Below are 20,835 nucleotides of genomic sequence, written 5' to 3'. Positions count from 1 at the left end.
AGGGAGGGAGGGAGAGAGAGAGAGAGAGAGAGAGAGAGAGAGAGAGAAGGGAGAAGAAGGGAGAAGGGAAAAGGTCAAAATGAAAATGCCAGCAGACTACATGGCAAAGGAACCACAGTGCTGGAGCCACAGTTCTACATGATAAATGGCCCTACAAGTAACTACAAATGGCTGCATCCTGTTTTTTAATAACTATATTAAAAGTAAATTTTTTAACTCTGCTGTTCAGTAAATTTTGCTGTTTCTTGTTTCTAGCATTTTCTGTTGTAAGATTCTTTTATTTTTAAATTTTTCTCTTTAAGACCAAATACTTGTTCTAGTATTTCTTAAAATACTTAAGCAATTCTTGCTAATTATACTAAAAAAATCCATTGTTTTTATTATTAGTGTTTCCCTGAAAATGTTTATGGAGTCATATTTTTTATTTTGCTCTATGAACAAAATACTTTACAGATAATTTTAAGAAATGACTTGGTCTTGTCCTTTCTCTTTTAATCTTTATTTGGTTTTATTGTCAGGGTAACACTGACTTTGTAAAAAGGGGTTTGAAAGTATTCCTTTCTATTTTATGGACTAATTATTTATGTGTGCTCTTCTTTGATGTTTGGTGTAAGTCTGCAAAACTTCATTCAGGCCATTGGCTTTTAGTGACTTCTTCTGTTTTATTGGTTGTTATAGATCCATTTAATGTATTTACTACTTCTTGACTTTGGTAGACTATATATGCACCTTGAAATTCATCTATTTCTTTTAGATTTCCCACTTTAGGAGACTGTAAAATTTTAAAGTATGCCCTCATTATTCTCTGAATGTTTCAATGTTTGTTGTAATGTCTCTCTTTTCATCTTTAATTTTATCAGTTGGTCTTACCTCTTTCATTTGGTAAATTTGGCTAAGGAATTGCCAATTTTATTTATTTTCTAAAAAAACAAAGCCGAACTCTTTGCTTCATTGATTCATTATTTTCTGCATTAGCATGGTTATTTTTTATACTAGTTTGCATGTTGATTTGTTATTTTATTTTCCAGTGCCTTAAGGTTCATCATCAGGATGTTTATTGAGATATCTCTGATTCTATTTTAGTGTAGTGGGCCTTTAGAGCTGTAAATATAGAACTGATTTTATCCTACCCCTTAGATTTGGCTGTGTTATGTTTTCATTTTCATTTAGTCTTAGGAAGGTTTCGTATCCTTCTTGATTTTTGCAATGACCTGTTCATCATTCAATAGCTTACTGACTAAACTTCATGAGTTTATATACTTTCTCTTAAGGATACCTAGCTTTATCTCATATAGCAGAATACAGGATATAGTTTGAATTATTCTGTATTTGTAGAGACTTACTTTGTGTCTTAAAATGTGATCTATTTTAGAGAAGTTCAGTGGTATGCTGAGAAGACTATGTATTCTTTGATGTTTGAGTGGAATGTTCTGTGTATTAGGAGAGGTTTGCAATTGTATTATTTCAGGCTTTTAAACAAATCAGTCTAAGCCCTTCCTGATTTTCTGGTTGGAATTGAAAAGTCACCAGTTACTCTGATGGGCTTGCCTAGAATGTCATTTGACCTTTTTCGTAGCTGTGTATATACTTCCCTTGTTCTGTACATACAGTATTTAAATTATAGCATGACACAGTGTTTTATTTTCTGGTCTTTTCTGTTTGGTTTTCTGTGTTGTTCTTGTGTCTGGATGGTCTTTCCCACCCAGATTTGTGGCATTTTCTCCTATAACTTATTTAAAATACTGTTATACCATCACTATTTAATTCTCCTCGTGTGTTCCAGTAGTGTGCATGTTTGCCAAGTTTTCCAGAACCTTTGCATGTGGGTTCATACATTAAAAAAATAAAAGTCATTGACTTTATCTAATTCCTCTATTTTGTCTTCTTAACCTGATAATCTATCTTCACATGATCTATTTTGTTGGTGAGACTTTTCACTGAAGTTCTTGTGTGACCCATTATGTTTTTTATTTTTATTATTATTTTGACTTGGGTTGTCCTCAATTTTTCTATCTCTTATTTATTTCATGTAGCTTATTTATTTCATGTAGCTGTTTGTGTTCTTCTGGAAAATATTCAAGTCTTTGAGTTGTTTTGAATTCTGCATCTGGAATTTTATCTAAGTCGTTTTAGTCAGGGGTCATTAATATGGGATTGATAATTTTTGGAGGAAACACATTGTCTTGGTGCTTCATGTTACCTGTGTTTTGCTCTGGGATCTTCACTTCTGAGATTAGATTGTTAATTAAGATTTGCTGTTGTTTTTGTTCTTTTAATTGAGGTTTTTCTGCCAGTGAATGAGTTTGCAGTGTTCAGGAGGCTCTATGCTGTAGTATAGTTTTGGTGATTGCTTTTGCTTGTTGACTGGTTTTCTAGGCACTGGGCTCTATCTCCACTTTGCCTCTCTGTATTGAGTACTGTCTGTAGGAATAGCCAACTCTTGATTAACCAACTCAAATAATCAAGTAGCATATTTAAGTATCAGTTAGGGATAAAAGGACCCAGAGGTACTGTGTATACTAACATTATGAGTAGAATGGAAAAGAAAAGAGGTCAGTCCAGTTAGACTGGTGGTAAGTATTGTCAATGGACGTAGAGGAGGGTAGACATGCCTAATAGTGTGAAGAATTGATTCAGTTTTAGAAAATGGGGTATGTGGGCATTTTGGGCTAAGTAGGTAAGCTTCTTGGCTTTAGGAAATATAACATGAGGAGGGATGGATGCTGAAAAGAGAAAGGAAGAAAAATTAATAGCGAGAGTAAATAGTAACAAACATGTATAAAGCCCTGTTCTACTGCCCTTTTTGTCTTGTCTTTTTTTTTTTTTCTTCTTTTTGAGTCTGGGAATTTTTAACATAGCCCCAGGGTGTCATGGAACTTGTTCCTGTATCCTAGGCTGGACTTAATTTAAAGAGATCTACCTGCCTCTGCCTCCTTAATGCTGTATTATACCACCGTACTGGGCTCCCTGCTGTATTTTTAAAGATAATGAATACTTGTAGAGAAGGTGGGCCAGAGAAGAAATGTTTTGTCTTCCTGGCCATTGTCTGGCCTGTTCTCTGTTGATTTTTAGGGTCCTGTTCTCTTGTGGAATCTCTCTCACCTTGCTTGTGTATGGAGTTTTCTGTTTAGTGGGCTTTGGCTAGCCTAGGCAGTCTCCACTCTTTTAGCCATTGTTGCCTTCTCACAGAGTTGGAGCAGCTGGTGTCTGTTCAATGCCCATGGCACTGTTCATAGCTTATGTTTAGCTCTGAGAGCTTTGGTTTTTCCAATTGGGGCACTGATGGTGACCCTGGCAGCAACTTCTGAGAACCCCTCTTATGAAATCTCTACCAACACCACTTTTGTATATTTCCTGTTAGAATCTTTTAGCCTAGTTTGCCTATAATAAAATGTTGCTATGGCAGCAACAACTTCTTGGTTTCAGTTGCAGCATCAAATTCAGTCTGATGATAGAGAAAGTTCATGGTTGAAGTTCTAAAGGTTGAAGATGTTTGTCGGCTCTTGACTAGATCAGTTCACAGACTGGAGAAGTAGATGATAGAGTAATATATTCCTGTTCTCTTTCTTTCTTATACAGTAATCAGGTACTGATTCTGACTTGGCTTCCAGAAGTCCTGTTGTCACCTTTTCTTTTTGGCTTTCTTTTTAAAACTTTTCTTATGCAATCTTAAAATGGTAAATCTTTGGTGTACCCTAATAATAGTTGCTTTCAGCTTTTTTAAAATTTTAAATGAATTTATTTTATATATGTTTTATAGAGATACAATGATAAAATTTTTGATTGTTATTTTGTGTCTTTCTCCAGACCTTAGTTTTTTTTTTATTTATCCTTTGTGTCTTTCACATCATGCATATTTTCCATCTCTTTGTATCTGCCCTGTGCCCTTGTACCCCCTCCCAATAAAATACAATTTTAGAGAAAAAAAGAAGAAAATCTTATAGAAGCTGAAGTGTGACACAGTGAGTCACACAGTAAACCCTTTTGCCCATGTACCTTTACTTGGAAGTGCTCATTGCAAAGAATCATTGATCTGGTTCAAAGCCTCCGGTTTCTGCTACATATTTGATGCTGAGACCTCATTGAGACTCGTCTTGGATATCCTATTGTTGCACTGTGTCATGAAATTCCTGCAGGTTTGGGTCTGCAGCATTTGGGTGGAGGGCATCTCTCCCCTACCCATACCACTGTATGGCAGATGAGGAGAGGAGTTAGCTCTGCTGTGATGCCCAGGTGAGATTTAGGGCCCACTTTACCAAGTGCCAAAGCTGGTAGGGGGCAGACGCAGCTTCTTCGCCCACCACCTGTGGCAGGGTAAGCAGGAAAGGGCATCTATCCCTTGCCATCACCATCCCATGGCAGACAAGGGTGATGTAGTCAGCTATCCCGCTCTCACACCTTCAGGACCAAGCAACCTGTACCTCTGCCAACAGGGTGTGAGAACAGGTCCTGCATCTCAGCTGTGCTGCCCAGGCAAGGAGCAGGGCCCACTTTCCTACAGCTTGTAAGGGGGGACATCTCTCTCAAGCCTACCTACCCACGAGACAGATAAATAGCTGGGGATAGCTCTCCCACGCTAACAACATCAGGACTGGCCCACCCACACCTCTTCAAATAGGGTCGGCTCTACTGTGCTGCCCAGATGAGGTGCAGCTTCCACTTTTCCAAATTTTGCAGCTGGTGAAGGGGAAGGTCAACACCCTTGCCAGCTGGAGGCAGTAGAAGCTAGGTAGAAAGGCATCTTTACCTCATGCCTACCACCTCATTGCAGAGGAGGTTAGAAGGGTACTATCCTCTCTCACACTTCCAGGCTGGTTCACCAGCATTCCTGTCTACAGGGCCAACTTGGCTGTGCTACCCAGGCAAGGTATAGGGCCTGTTTTCCCAAGTGCTGCTGGTGAGGGATTGGCTTTTACCTTTTTTTATATGTTCTTTTCTGTGATTTATATCATCGCCTTTGCGCGCGCGTGTGTGTGTGTGTGTGTGTGTGAGAGAGAGAGAGAGAGAGAGAGAGAGAGAGAGAGAGAGAGAGAGAATATTGAATACTGAATCTATGACATAATGCTTAGCAAGCTTTCTATCAGTGAACTATACCTGCAACTTCTTTTATTTTGAGTCAGGGTCTTGCCCAAGTTGCTCTTGAACTGTAATTTTAATTTTTGTTTAGATAATTTTGTATCTTAGAAACAGATTACAATGAAGAAATCTTGCACTATAATCTTTCATAAAAGAGGGAATAATCTACTGGTTTTGTAATTTCAGAAAGATGCATTTAATTTACACTTTGCAGTATGAACTAAGATGGATTCCTTCCTTCTTCCTTTCCTTCTTTTTTTTATTTTTTATTATTTTGTCTGTGCATCTGTATTTGTGTGCTTGTGTAAATGTAGGGGTGCATGCTTGTGGAGGTCAAATACAACTTTTGGGATTCAGTTCTTGCCTCCTCTTTTGGACAGAGTCTCACTTTTTTTTTTTTTTCCTGTTGTTTCTAACTGGAATGTGAGCTTCTAGGCAAGTCTCCTATCTCTGCTTCTTATCTCAGTAAAGGAATACTGAGATTATAGTTGTACACTAGCACATCTGAACTCTTGTCTTCAAGCTTGCATGGTAAGCTAGGACCAGTGAGGTCAGTAGGTCAGATGGTTTGTCTCCCTCCCTCCCTCCCTCCCTCCCTCCCTCCCTCCCTCCCCCCCCCCCCCTCTCTCTCTCTCTCTCTCTCTCTCTCTCTCTCTCTCTCTGTGTGTGTGTGTGTGTCCCTCCCTCCCTCCCCACCATCTCTGTGTTTGTGTGCGTGAGAGAGAGAGAGAAAGAGGGACACACATATAAAAGAAATATTTTCTTGACTATGTATTATTATAAAGACTTAAGCTGGGCAGTGGTGGCTCACGCCTTTAATCCCAGCACTTGGGAGGTCAAGGCAGGCCAGTTTCTGTGAGTTTGAGGCCAGTCTGAAACTACAAACGCTAGTTTCAGAACAGCTAGGACTGTAACACAGAGAAACCCTGTCTTAAAAAACAAAACAAACAAAGACAAAATTTTTGTACATAACTTACCTTGGAAGGTCTACACGTCACTGTTTTACCCCTCCCCAGACTATGAGTAATGAAACTTGCTTTGTAGACCAGGCCGGGCTCAAACTCAGAGATTCACCTGCCTCTGTCTCTTGAGTGCTGGGATCAAAGGCATGTGCTACCACCCAGCTACCTTGGAAGGTTTTAACAATACAATTTTTATTGTCATATATTGGTTTTTCGAGACAGGGTTTCTCTGTAGCTTTGGTGCCTGTCCAGAACTAGCTCTTGTAGACCAGGCTGGGCTCAAACTCCCAGAGATCCGCCTGCCTCTGCCTCCCGAGTGCTGGTATTAAAGGTGTGTGCCACCACCGCCCAGCGATTGTGATGTATTGTACCATGTTGTCTTACATAGTTTCCATCTCTTTAGCAATGTCCTACGTACTAGGATATCACTGTGAACAGTTCAGTGTTAGTAACTTGTAATAGGACCTTTTAAGGTTAAAATGTTCAAATTCAACACTTAAAATTTAGACTTTGAAAATGAAATTTGCCTATAGCATGTATATAATTAGAATTTCCTGATAATGCTAAGTCATTTGCTAACACCATCGAATACATTCTATAATGTTGCTTTGCATTTTTTAAGATTCTTTCTTTAAAATAGTGAAAAGCTATTTTAACTTGGTATATTTAGTATACTATCTCATCCATTTAATGACAACAGGCAATTCACCTCAAGGATTTTCTGAAAAGTTCTACCTGGTTGTGATAGAGTGCACTCAAGACAATCGTTCACTGTTACACATGTGGGATTTACACTTAAGGTCCATTCCTGTCTCACTGGGTAAGTCTACTTCATTTGTGTGGGTTTTTTGTTGTTTTGTTTTGTTTAGATTCAAGTAGACCTACATTTAACAAAGTATACATGTACGGTTAGAAAAGTTTAGGGCTTTTTTTCTTCATAAGAAAAAAATTTTTACTTTTCCTACATACATTTAACTGAAAAATGGTTTTGTAAAACCGTATTTATTCTTGTAAATAATATCATTTGTTAATATTATATATTACTTACACAAAATAATGGGTTTATTAACTTTTTATAAATGTGTTTAGTTACTTGAGCATATCTTCCCTTTCCTCTCTTCCTCTTCTTCCTCTGTTATCCTTCTTAGCTATGTCTCCTTTTCTATTGTTTAGAATTAGTTTTTGAAATCATTCTTATATATTGTAATAATTACAGTTTATTTAGAATACCAAAAGTAAAACACCTTTCTTACTGTCTTCCTATATATAGTGTCTACAATTTTACATTTTAGCTATGTATTTAAAAGTAGCAATTACAATATTTACTCTTACAGAGTTCCTGCTCAGATTTGGTTCTGTTTTTTTTTGTTTTACAGATGAAAGGACAGACATAAAAGTATCAGAAGCTATTTGGGTACCAGAAGATCATTATTCCTCTTCTCCAGAGAAGATTCTCTCTCCATTTTCACAGAGATTCCAGGCTTGCAGAGCAAATCTCCAGACCACCAGCAAGCTGTCCCTGTCCTCTGAAATGGTATACAGCAAAGAGCTGGACCTGCCAGAAGGGGTGGAGATCATCAGTGTCCAGCCTTCAGCAGGTCTGTACGTCCCCCAGAGACTAAGCCAGCTTTGTAAAGCCTGGGTGCTTACAGTGTTCCTCAAAGTAAATGCTGTAACTAACTCTGAAATACACACAAAGCAGAAATGGAAATAATTCTATTGAGAACCTGAAATTGAAGGTTTAAATTTCTTATTATGTTTTCAAGTTATATGACATTTTCCAGCCAAGTTGTATTGGAAATACTGATTAGTTTATAAAAAACTATATTTTTGGGTAGATGTTTTATCTGCTTTACTCACTGATTGGACTGAATACCTGAAAATGTTTATTTGGACTCCCAGTTTTAAGTACAAACTAGCATGGCAGAAGTTTGAAGAAGCTGGTCACATTGTGTCTGCAATCAGGAAGCAGAGAGCTGGACATGAAAGCTGCTGCTCAGCTCACTTCACTTGCTGTCTTGCTAGTTACTTTTCTATTCCATTGTAAAACACCATTGACCAAGTCAACTTATGAAAGAAAGCATTTAATTGGGCTTACAGTTTTAGAGAGTTAAGAGTCCATCATGGCAGGGTGACAGGGCACTAGGGCAACAAGCAACAGGCTGGCTGGAGCAGCACCTGAGTTCATAGCTCTAAAGGAGGAAGCAGAAGAGCACACAGGAATGGTGCAAGTTGAGCAAACCACTGCCTCTCCCTCGGTGACACGCCTCTTCCAACAAAGCCATTCCTCCTAGTCCTTGCAGTTCTACCCATTTGGAACCAAACAGTCAAATGTAGACCATTCTTATTCAAACTACCACACTTTTATTCAGTCCAAGACCCCAACCCATGGAATCCTGTTGCCATGTTTAAAATGGGTTTTTCCATATCCATTAACTCAACTAGAAACTCCCTCAAAGATTTGCCTAGAGGTTTGTTTCTATAGTGACTCTAAATCCCTCAAGTTGAAAAAGTAAACTATCACATTAGACAAGTGAAAGTTTTAGAATGTAATAACAAGTTTTCCCTTATTTGCCAACTGTTTTAGTAGTTACAGTAGTTTTCTGGAGCTATGTGCTAAGGTAGGCAGTATAAGGTTTCTGCAGTGTATTATCACTTTTATTCCAAGACAGTGGTTTTGAGAGTGCAGTTTCCAGACCAGGAGCAGCAGCATAACGTGACTTGCTGGCATTGAAATGACTGATTCATGCACAGTAGCTTAGTGCCCAGTGATCTGATCTAAGCCTTCCAGGTATTTCGCATATATGTATCAAGAATACAAGACAAGATACAAGGCCTTTTAATTTTTGTACCTTTTCTTCATTTGTTTGTTTTGGTTTGTTTGGTTTTTCAAGGTGTTTTGTTTTGGTTTCTCTGTAGCTTTGGTACCAGTCCTGGAACTAGACTGGTACCAGTCTGGCCTCAAACTCCCTGCCTCTGCCTCTTGAATGCTGGGATATAGGCGTGTACCACCACCGCCAGGCATTATTTTTGTACTTTTTTTTTTTTTTAAGTAGGGGTTTCCTTAAGTGAGCTCAATTTCCTCAACTCAAATAGTTCTTTTATTCAGCCTCCCAAGTGCAGGGACTATAATCACTCCAAACTCTATTTTCAAACTCCTATTTTTTAAATCATCAGATCATTATGAAAGTGTGACTCTTGATTACAAATTCTAGGTTAGAGGCCAGCAAGTATGATCAGCACTCTAGTGATTCTTGTTCTTTCAGGTATAGAACCAGTATGCTAAGGTTCTAAGAAAACCAATACAACATCCATGGTTTTAGTCATTCATTCTTTGAGTTTCATACTTAGAATGTGTCCGTGTTCTTTGCTACTTCTCATTCTTTTGACGGTTTGCCTAAAATACAAATACTGTTATCAGGTACCTGATCTTTGTGAAAGGTGAAAGTTTTAGGAGTTTGGGTCGTTGCCATATATGCAGCATCAATGTAAGCAAAGTTAAACCTTGAAAAAGAGTAATTTTAGTATTGTCAAAATTCTGCCACTAGCTATAACAAAATGGGTCTTCATTGTTGAAGTCCAGTTAAAATAGCAAAATAGAGAAATCAAGGATATATTAAGACAACTCTTTGGCCTAATTTAGAAGTTGTGTGGAAAAACAAGATTTGTTTTATTTCATATTTGAGTAGTATATACTCAAATGTGGTGGCTCTTTCATGTAATTCCCACATTTGGAAGCCAAAAGCAGAATTGCTGCAAGTTCAATGCCAGTATTGTCTACATAGCAAATTCCAGGCCTTTGGATTATATAATGAAACCCTATTAAAAATATAAGGGTATTTGGGGGCCATATAGTGGAAATGTTTTTTTTCTAGTATGAATTTTATTTATTTATTTATTTAGTCAATTCTCTTGAAAAGGATTAAAAATGTTTTTATTCAGCTCAAAGAAATTGATGATCCTAATGTAAGGTTACATTTGTTTAAGACTTTGGAATATCATCACAGTTAATATGAAATAAACTTCAAAATGTGATAGAGGCTTGTGGATGGTTAAGTGAGTAAAAGTATCTGCTGGTAGGACTGACAGTCAGAGTTGATCTGAGTTAGATTCCCAGGATCCACATCTGGCATCTTTCCTCAATTACTTTCTAATTTTTTTAAGATGTATTTTTAATTATGCGTATATCTATGGGGTATGCACACGTGAATGCAGGTGTTTATGAAGACCAGCCTGATCTCCAAAGCTAGAGTTTCCAGTGGTTGTAAACTCCTTGACATGGGTCCTGAGAATCAAACTTAGGCCTTCTGCAAGAATAGTGTGAGCTCTTAACTGCTGAACTCTCTCTCTCTCTAGCCTTCCACCTTTATTTTTCAAGGTGGGGGGTCTCTCACTGAACCTGAAGCTCATTATCTGAGCTAGGCCAGCCATTGAGTTTCAGGGAGCTACTTCTTCCTTCCCACTTCTTCCCCAAAAAGCTAAGGAGCTCCTATTTCTACTTTTTTTTTCTTTCCATTCTAATTTTATTCTTGGCTATTTCATTCATATACAGTGAAATATGATCATATATAACCCTTATTTTCCTCCTTTAACTCCATCTATATCTACTTTAACATGCCCCTTTCCCACTATATGTCCTTTTTTTATTTTTTTAAGTAACCCACTTAGTCCAGTTAGTGCTGCCCATATGTTCATACGTGTGAGGTATTAGAATTCCCCACATCCTCAATAAGGAGCAGTAAGTACCTGGATACCATCTATCTATCTATGCCAGAAGTTTGGCTGGTTTTATTTTGTGCAGGTAATCACAGCTGCTTGAGTTCATGAGTGTGATAGCCATGTCATATCCAGAAAGTAGTATTTTACAAAACTCCACATCCTTCCGCTGACTCATAGATTCTTTCTGCCTTCTCTTCAATGATATTTCATGAGCTTGGAAGAGGGGAGTTGATATAAGTATCTATCTCATTTAGGGCTGAGTACTCAGTCTCTTATCACCAGTTATGCATCATTCCATTGACTGCCCACTCCAAGAAGAGGCTTCTCTATCAAGGTTCAGAGCAGCCTAGGTTATAGGTATAAACATAAAGATTTAAATAGCAATTGGATAGCATGACCATTTAGCAAAATAATAATAATAGATAACACTCATGGTCTTTTCTGTAGGATTATCGTACAGGGTATAACATTTTCTCTTGTAGAGCAGCCTTCAAATCCAATCATTTAGTTAACACTCTTTAACAGTAATGCCACTATTGCAGAAGCTGGCATATGTTGCGTGATAGGTCCATATTGTAACATGTATGATTCAGAGCTGGATAAGACCATTAATGTCTTTTCTTAATCCTGCATAGCATCTTCACATTGTGAAAGCTCACTACTGTGGAGGAATTTACCTGGACAGTTTGACTTTGATTTCTCTATATCCTGTAGCCAGTGCATGCAGTGTCTTCAGCAATAGAGTGACAGTGTTTAGCAGTGGTGGGTAATCAAGGACAAGGGCAATATTCTGTATTGTTTTGTAGACCTCTAGGACTTCTCTGACCAAGATCTCATAAGGAGATATACCACACCTGTCATTTTTATTTATTCTGGAAGTGACACTGTCCACATATATATAGGATAATTCCATTTAAAGTCTTTTAAATAGTTTTTTTTTTTGTTTTTGTTTGTTTGTTTTACAATTAGCTTCCTAATTGATGTGTTTCCTGTCGAGCTTTTTACATGGGATCTGAATACCCAACCTCAGATCCTTGTACTTGTGCATTAGGCACTGTATTGACTGAGCTGTCTCCCTAGCCCCTTTACCTATATTTTACAAATAAATTTGGCAGTTTATAGTTATACCCTTTGTCTGCTGTTGGATATATTTGATTTTACTCTACAGTGACACAGTTGAGTAGTTGTAATAGAGATCCTACATCTGTCACCAGATTCCATGACTAGTATTAATCCACTAGTGTCACAAATGACCTTGTTTAAGCTTGTTAGGTCACAAAACAAAATTGAAAGTCATGAACTTAGGAAAGACATTGGTGGAGGTGGTTGGGTGGGTGGTCCTGATGGGAGGGAGAAAAGAGAAGGTGAGGAGTGAGAGAATCAGAATATCTTGCAGTACAAGCATGAAATTGTCATATAATAAAATTTGTTTTAAAAAAAAAAAAAACCTCTAAAGTGACCAGAAGCTTGGGCAGTCATACTTATATTGAAAAATACGAAGAATATGGAGCTAGAGAACCATGACAAATATCAATATATTTTTAAAATGAGATACATAGGTATAAAACTATACCTATGGGTACAGAATCAGGATAATAACTAAATTTTCAATAATCCTTTAAATAGTACAGTTGTTCAGTTTAGTTAGAACACATTTAATGTCTATTGTCGGGTTGTCGGGCTTTAACCTATAAAATGTAAGGATTGAAATAAATTTTCTGAATTCATTTTTAGTTCTAAATTTTGGTGACTTTTTTGTATTACTCCTCTTTATATATATTTGTGTGTGTGTGTTTGGGTATGTGCATGAACACATATGAAACTCAGGACAACTTGCATTAGTCTGTTCTATTCTCCTACCATGTAAAGTTCTGGAATTTAACTCACAGCCCTGTACTATATAGTATCTTGGTGTCATTAAAAGCCTGATCATGGGCTTAACAGTAGTTTTCAGCAAAACAGCTTAAACTTTTAATACATAGAAAATATAATTTTAATGGCTCCTTTTCTTTCTAGGACACCTGAGTTCATCTTCCATATATCCTGCGTGCAGTGCCCCTTATTTGTTGGCAACTTCATGCTCAGATGATAAAGTAAGATTTTGGCGATGCAGAGTAACAGATGGAGAATCGGCTACATCAAAGAATGGAAAAATGGATCTTGTGTATATTTGGGAAGAATGGCCGTTACTCATTGAAGATGGACTTCAGAGCAATAGTAGTATAACTGTACCTGGTAGACCTGTAGAAGTGAGCTGTGCACATACTAATCGTTTAGCAGTAGCTTATAAACAGCCTACATCTAGTAGTAAATCTCAGGAATTTGTAATGCATGTAGGTATTTTTGAATGTGAGTCTACAGGAGGTTCATGCTGGGTCCTTGAACAGACTATTTATTTAGATGAGTTAAATACAGTATTGGATTCTGGCATTAGTATTGATAGCAATTTAGTGGCCTATAATAAACAAGAGACATATATATTCAGTAAAGAAAGTATTACATCAAACACAAAGCATTTGGTTCACTTAGACTGGATGTCTAGAGAAGATGGTTCTCATATCTTGACTGTAGGAGTTGGCTCAAAACTTTTTATGTATGGACCTCTGGCTGGCAAGGTACAAGAACAAACTGGTAAGGAGAACCAGACATTTCCTCTTTGGGAGAGTACTAAAATTGTACCTCTTTCTAAATTTGTACTTTTACGAAGTGTGGACTTGGTTTCTTCTGTGGAAGGTGCCCCACCATTCCCTGTTTCTTTATCATGGGTCCGGGATGGCATCCTTGTGGTAGGAATGGATTGTGAAATGCATGTATATTCCCAGTGGCAGCCATCTTATAAACAAGAACCTGCTACAACAGATTCATGCAATGGAAGCACTCCATCTATACTAAGCTTAATAAAACAAAGTAACTCTTCAAGTTCTGGTCTACATCCTCCAAAGAAAACTCTTACTCGATCCATGACCAGTCTTGCACAGAAAATCTGTGGAAAGAAAACTACGTTTGACCCTTCAGTGGATATGGAAGATTCCGGTCTTTTTGAATCAGCTCACGTACTTTCTCCAACTTTACCTCAATACCATCCATTGCAACTTCTGGAACTCATGGATCTTGGCAAAGTCCGGAGAGCCAAGGCTATCTTGTCACATCTTGTCAAATGCATTGCTGGGGAAGTTGTGGCTCTGAATGAAACTGAATCCAATCATGAGCGTCGTATTAGGTCTCTCACCATCAGTGCTAGTGGAAGCACCACCAGAGACCCACAGGCATTCAACAAAGCTGAAAACACAGATTACACAGAAATAGATTCTGTCCCTCCACTTCCTTTATATGCCTTACTTGCTGCGGATGATGATAGCTATCACTCATCTCTGGAAAAGTTTAGTAATGAAAGTTCCTCAAGTAAAAATAAACAGTTTTCACAAGAAAATTATGATGAGCTTTTCCAGCCTTCAGTTCTCTCTGATAGTCACATGTTAGAGACAGATGAAGAAAATACGAAGCCCAAAGTTATTGACCTTTCACAATACAGTCCAACTTACTTTGGTCCTGAGCATGCACAGGTTCTTTCTGGCCATTTACTGCATTCTAGTTTACCAGGACTCAGCCGGATGGAACAGATGTCTTTGATGGCCTTAGCAGATACAATTGCAACTACAAGCACTGATATTGGAGAAAGCCGAGACAGAAGTCAAGGTAAAAGTAAACTCTGTACAAAGGGAGAGGGAATAAAGATAATTTTACTTACTTTTATAGAAACCAATCTTACATAATTTTAATAAAAATGATATTATGAGGGACCTTTTTAGAAAGTTACTGCAAAAAATTCATCTTTCACAAATTCATACCAGTCATCAATAATAATTGCTCAGTACAGATACAGAAGTTCCAACTGAACCTCATCAGTTTTTGCAAAAGTACAGATTATTAATATAGTTGAAATTTAAGTGTTTGTTTTTCCCCCTTCTGTGAAGATAATCAACTGTAAAACATTACAGTTTGATTCAACATTTTTAAAAAATTAGCGTTTTTGTGTACTCCTGCCTAGAATAACAAATGTAAAAACAAGAGGATTATATCTTCATTACCCAGAGAGCATTTTTTAAAATCTAAGCTATGAGCACACTTAAGCATATTTAAATGGAAATTTTCTATCATATCTTAAAGTCTGAAATTAGCAAGTCCATTATTTTAAATCAGATATATTGCTTAGTAGGATTGACTATTGACCTAAGCTTGGCAAGAAAATAAGGATTAAAGTTCTTTCAAAATGGTTTAAATTTAAAAAAAGGTAGTTTCTCTGTGGTTTTGGAGCCTGTCCTGGAACTAGCTCTGTAGACCAGGCTGGTCTCGAACTCACAGAGATCTGCCTGCATCTACCTCCTGAGTGCTGGGATTAAGGTAGTTTATACTTTAGAGGGTATTACTAATAGATCCTAATTTTATATATGTTATGTTTATTTTAATATGTTTACTATGAGTATGTTGCTATTATTTTTAATCATATAAAGGAAAAAATCAGAACTTAAAATCAGGATTAGCATAATACCATTTCCTCCAGTACAGCTGATTATTGGGATTCAGATATGATTTGAATCCATTATAGTAAACATTACTTTAACATAACCACAGAAAGCATTAAACTCATTAAAAATAAAAGTTTCAGATCAAAGGAGGTCAGATTATAAAGAATGTTAATAGACTTTAAGTCAATTCATTCTCATCTTTAGTTTTCAGTTATTTAGCGCTGTTTTCTGATATAAGAATGCTTATAGAAAAAAAATGCTAGAATTTTTTTTTTTTTTTTTTTTTTTTTTTGGGTTTTTCGAAACAGGGTTTCTCTGAGGTTTTGGAGCCTCTCCTGGAACTAGCTCTTGTAGACCAGGCTGGTCTCGAACTCACAGAGATCCGCCTGCCTCTGCCTCCTGAGTGCTGGGATTAAAGGCATGTGCCACAAGTAAACTTTTTTCCAAGATTAAGAATGTTCCAAAAAAAAAAAAAAGATTAAGAATGTTTTGTTCTTATATATGGTATTGTGGCATGTTAATTATAAAAATTTTTAGTATTTTATGCTTATACAGTAGTTTTAGTATTGCATTTGCATATAGTTTTTTTTTTTTAAAGTAAACACAAAAGTTTACTTTTTTTTTCTGGTTATAGGTGGAGAAACTCTAGATGAATGTGGATTAAAGTTTCTTTTGGCTGTTCGACTCCATACCTTTCTTACAACTTCCCTTCCAGCCTACCGAGCTCAACTCCTTCACCAAGGTGATTTTGCTATTCATTGCATGGAGATACCAGGAATGAAAAAGAGAGATTTGATAGGACAAAAGGAAGGAAGTAAAGAATAAGATTTATCCACCCACTAAACTGGTAAAATTAGTGTATATTCCCAACACAACTAACATGAGAGTATTACAAATATTATAATCTGATATACATGTGATTGATTACAACTAACAGACCTCAGTGATGTTACATTAAATCCAGATATACATGGTCTCAGTACTCAGGAATTTGAAGTTAGTGCATGGTGCCAGCAGCATTACTGGCTACATTGTTATTAACAGTGGGACTTGGGCCATGCTGGTAAGGCAATTTACTCAGTGATATATATATATATATCTTTTCCCTTTGTTTCTGTGTTTCACTTTCTGCTTGCCTTCACCCATATTTTGCATTCTACCCACCTCAGTTTACTCACCTTATTTGATATTAGCAAGATAATTATCGCTACAAGCATTTCTAGAGATCCACCTCTCAGGTGATTCTAGATTCTATCAAGTTAACCATTAATTAGTCAACACAATCAGTCACTTAAATACTTAATTTTTTAGTGAAAACATTTGAAATTTACTTTTCATAAGTGTAAAATGAACAGTTGATTTTTTTAAAAAAAGATAGTAACCATGCTACTCATTAGAACTCATAAACATTTCTCCTTGGTGAGTGTCTCCCCACTGCCCTACCAGCAGGTTTTGGTAGCCACCATTCTATCCTCTGCCTGTATAAGATGCAATATGGATTCTGCATATAAATAGAATAATGAAGTATTTGTCTTTTTCTGCCTTTCATTTAGCACAATGTTCTCCAGGTTTATTCACGTTGTTGCAAGTAACAGAATTTTTTTTAAGATACTAGGATTCTATTCCATTATGAATATATACATTTTCTTTACCTATTTACCCATTAGTAAGACATTTTAGATGCATTTTTAACAGAGCTATTATAATATTGCAATGAACATTGGATGCATTCACTCTTTAACATGCTAATTTCAAATCTTTTTAAGATTGTATCTGAAAGTAGGAATATTGACCCACATGGCAATTTTATTTCTAGTTTTATAAAGCAATGCTATATAGTTTTCCATAATATCTATGACAATTTTCATTCTCACCAGGATCATATGGTGTTCCCTTTTTCTCTAAGTTCTTGAAAAGAAGGATTTTATCTTTTGATATAGTATCTTTCTTCCAGATAATAGGTCATGTCACATTGTGATTTTAATTTACACTTTACTGGAGGTTTGGAGTATTAAACATGTATTCTGTGTATTTACCTGTAGATTGAAGCTTCTGTCTTGCGCAGTCCCACAGCTATTAAGTCCAAAAGAAATAGCGGTTTGTATTAATTATAAATTGTTTGACCTATTAGTTCAGGCTTATTAACTAGCTCTTACAACTTAAATTAACCCACAATTCTTATCTGTGTTTAGCTTCATGGTTTGGTATCTTTTCTCAGTAAGGCATTCTCATCTTGCTTCCTGTGCATCTGGCTGGGGACTGCATCTCTGCCTTTCTTCTTCCCAGAATTTTTCTGAGTCTGGTTGCCTCATTTATACTTGCTGCCAGGCTACTGGCCAATCAGTGTTTTATTAAACCAATACAAGTGACAAATCTTTACAGTGTACATGAGCATCATTCTACATCCTTTACTGGTGAATCATCTTTTTTTGGGGGGGGGAGGGAGGGCTTTAAAACAGGGTTTCTCTGTGTAACTGCCCTTCCTGTTTTGGAATTCGCTTTGTAGACCAGGTTGGCTTTGAGCTTACAGAAATCCTCCTGCCTGTATGCCTGTGCCTCTTGAGTCTTGAGATTAAAGATTAAAGGCCTCTTTCCTATATTCCTGTTATTCTTAGATTTGGTCTTTTATTTAATCTTTTTCTTGATTGGGGGGGGGCAGATCTTTTTGATTTAACATTTTCTTTGACCAAGTAAGCCATTTCTTCTTTTGTGTCTTTAATGCCTGACACTTTCAGTTCCATCGCTTGTATTCTGTTGGTGAGGTTTTCCTCTGGGATTCCTGTTTGAATTACTAAATATTTTGTTTCCAAATTTCCCTTAGTTTGGGTTTTCTTTATTGATCCAGGTCTTAAAGTATTTTAATCATTTCCTCCCATCGTTTGTTTGTGTTTTCATAGATTTACTTATGGCTTTAGTCATTTCCTCCAAAAGGACCTCTAGCATAGTCAAAAGACTATTTTAAGGTCTTTATCTTGTACTTCAGCTATGTTGCAGTTCTCAGTGCCTACTGTGGCAGGGTTGCTGTGTCCTTTTAGAGACGCATTTCCTGGCCTGTATTGGAATCTAAACATCTCTGTTTGGGACAACTGAAATTCTAGGTGTTGAAATTCTAGGTCTTGTCTTTGGTGGGTACATGTTTTGTTCCTAGGTTTCTGCTGCCCTGCGTGGTTCTTGGGAATGTGTTGTGGCCCTGTATTGCCTGGTAAGAAATTCTGGGATTCTGCTAGATGTGGCCACTGGTTTCAAGGTAAAATATGTTTCTAGGTATTAGGAATTCTCACTTAGTAATGGGAATGGATTGGTAGGACCCTAAAGGGAACCACCAGGATCTGCTTGTTCTCCTAGAAATGGGGACAGAAAGAAGAGAGGCCAAAACAGGTAGTCTGTTAAAAAGCTGTACATGAGATGGGGGGATGGGAAGATGGATTTGAAGGAGAGAAGGTTGAAGATCTAAAACTTGTCTACCTGCTTCCCAGGCTTGCTAGCATGTCTGGAAAGTTGTTTAGATGGTTTCCAGAGAATGCCTGCTATCCTTAGAAGACTAGCATAATAGGAGGAGTGGGGAAGAAGACTGGAAGAGGAAATCTGTCTCAGGCTGGAGATGACAGCAGGTGATCTGCTGCAGAGATGGGAGTGAGACTTGGGAATTGGATTTGGGATAGAGAAGGGAGAGGTGGAGATCCAGTTAGGCTACCCGTATCACAGAGATACTGGGATTAAATTTGTGTGCCACCACACCCTTCCTTGATATTAATTTTTTATCAGATGTACAGATTGCAAGTACTTTCTCTTAGTCTATAGGCTGTTTCTATTCTTGCCATCTTTCTTTGCTATCAGTATTTTAGTTTTATGTTCCATTTGTCTATTTTTGTTGTCTGTACTGCAATCATTGTCAAAGTCATGAAGCTTGCAGGTTGTTTGGGCCTGTTTTGTGCTCTTTGAGCATCCTTGATTGTGATTAATTTCAGAATGGTCTCAGCCATTATTGATTGAAAAATTTATTTTTCTTTTTTTCTGTTCTGCTGGTAGCTCAACTATACTTAAAAACAAACTCACAGTTCTTGAGACTCTATTTTGATTGTGTTCGTTCCTTTTTTTTCTTTTTCGATTTTTTTCAAGACAGAGTTTCTCTGTGTAACAACAGTCCTGGAACTAGCTTTGTAGACCAGGCTGGCCTTGAACTCAGAGGTCCACCTCCCTCTGCCTCCCCAGTGCTGGGATTAAAGGCGTGGTGAGTCCCCCACTGCCCAGTTTTGATTGTTTTGAGCCTACTGATGACTCATTTAGTGATGGCATTCTTAATTTAAATTTTGATTTTTTGTTTGTTTGTTTTTTTTCGAGACGGGGTTTCTCTGTGGTTTTGGAGCCTGTCCTGGAACTAGCTCTTGTAGACCAGGCTGGCCTCGAACTCACAGAGATCCGCCTGCCTCTGCCTCCGAGTGCTGGGATTAAAGGCATGCGCCACCACCGCCCGGCTATTATTTCTTTTAGATATTTATTAACTTTTCTATCTGCTTATACTTAATCTTTTTTCCAGTGTTGATATTCTTTATACTACATGCAGTCAACCTTTAAAATAAGTTTATAAGAAGACAATACATTATTGTTGACCATTGCTACAATTTTGTATAGCGGAAATCTATAGTTTATTCATTTTATTTGATAAACCACGATGCCTCATGATTCCCGTCTTCTCGGCCCCTCAAACCATCATTGTAGTCTGTTGATTCTATGAATTTTTTTCTTTGAGATAAATTATGTGAGTAGAATAATACAGTACTTACCAATAATATGACTCATTTGTTTTGCTTAGTATAATGTCTTCAAATTTTATGTTACATATTGTAGAATTTCCTATTCCATTGTATGAGAGATTGTATTTTTAAAACCGTGCTTCTTCAGATGGGTATTTAGGTTGTTTCCACATCTTATGAACATTGCTGCAGTCAGAATAGAGTGTAATATCTGTTCAAGTAAAAGAAATTATTCCTTATCATAGGTTAAAAATGTGAAGCCATATATGTTAAAGTCATGTCTTGTAAACAAACATTTATTTTGCCTAGTAATATTAAACAAAACATAGCATGAAAAGACAGAATAGAAACTGAGCATTGTTACCTGTACTGATCATTAGCTTGCCTACACAAATGTTAAATATCAATATTAAAATATCCTATCAACATGATGAGGCAGCATAAGAGCCATGGTTATGGGTCCGATATTCTGTATTACTTAATTGGATTATTTTATTCAATCCTTAATACTGTTATATATGTCATATATATCTACATATATTATAACTAAGCACATTTTCTTTTTGTTTGTTTGTTTTTTCTAAGACAGGGTTTCTTTGTGTAGTTTTGGATGTCCTGAAACTCGCTCTTTCACCAGTCTGGCCTTGAACTCAGAGATCTCCTACCTCTGCCTTCCCAATGCTGGAATTAAAGGCATGAGCCACCACCCCCATGATATTTTGTTTGTTTTTTAAATGATTCATTTTTTATTTTATGTGCATTGGTGTTATGTCTGTGTGTATATATGAGTGTGTCAGA

At 37.0% G+C, this 20,835-nt stretch overlaps 2 protein-coding genes across 3 annotated transcripts in view; both read left to right on the top strand.

Moving 5' to 3' along the window:
* The window catches only part of LOC126505971 (dmX-like protein 1), a 1,144,103-nt gene that overhangs the window by 1,050,109 nt on the left and 73,159 nt on the right, over window positions 1–20,835 (top strand). The window lies entirely within an intron of this gene.
* LOC126505967 (dmX-like protein 1) overlaps window positions 1–20,835 on the top strand; it is a 102,548-nt gene that overhangs the window by 41,106 nt on the left and 40,607 nt on the right. For both annotated transcript variants that reach the window (XM_050149210.1, XM_050149211.1), the window contains exons 15-18: window positions 6,739–6,858; window positions 7,415–7,636; window positions 12,774–14,453; window positions 15,918–16,025. In XM_050149210.1, coding sequence (XP_050005167.1) covers window positions 6,739–6,858; window positions 7,415–7,636; window positions 12,774–14,453; window positions 15,918–16,025 — 2,130 coding nt within the window. The remainder of the gene's footprint in view (window positions 1–6,738; window positions 6,859–7,414; window positions 7,637–12,773; window positions 14,454–15,917; window positions 16,026–20,835) is intronic.

This window comes from Alexandromys fortis, unplaced genomic scaffold (genome assembly GCF_014885135.2).
Source record: "Alexandromys fortis isolate MF-2015 unplaced genomic scaffold, M_Fortis_MF-2015_v1.1 scaffold_60, whole genome shotgun sequence".
Taxonomy (NCBI): Eukaryota; Metazoa; Chordata; class Mammalia; order Rodentia; family Cricetidae; genus Alexandromys; species Alexandromys fortis.
Note: the sequence above shows the minus strand (reverse complement) of the source record. Positions and strands in the feature narration are given on the sequence as shown.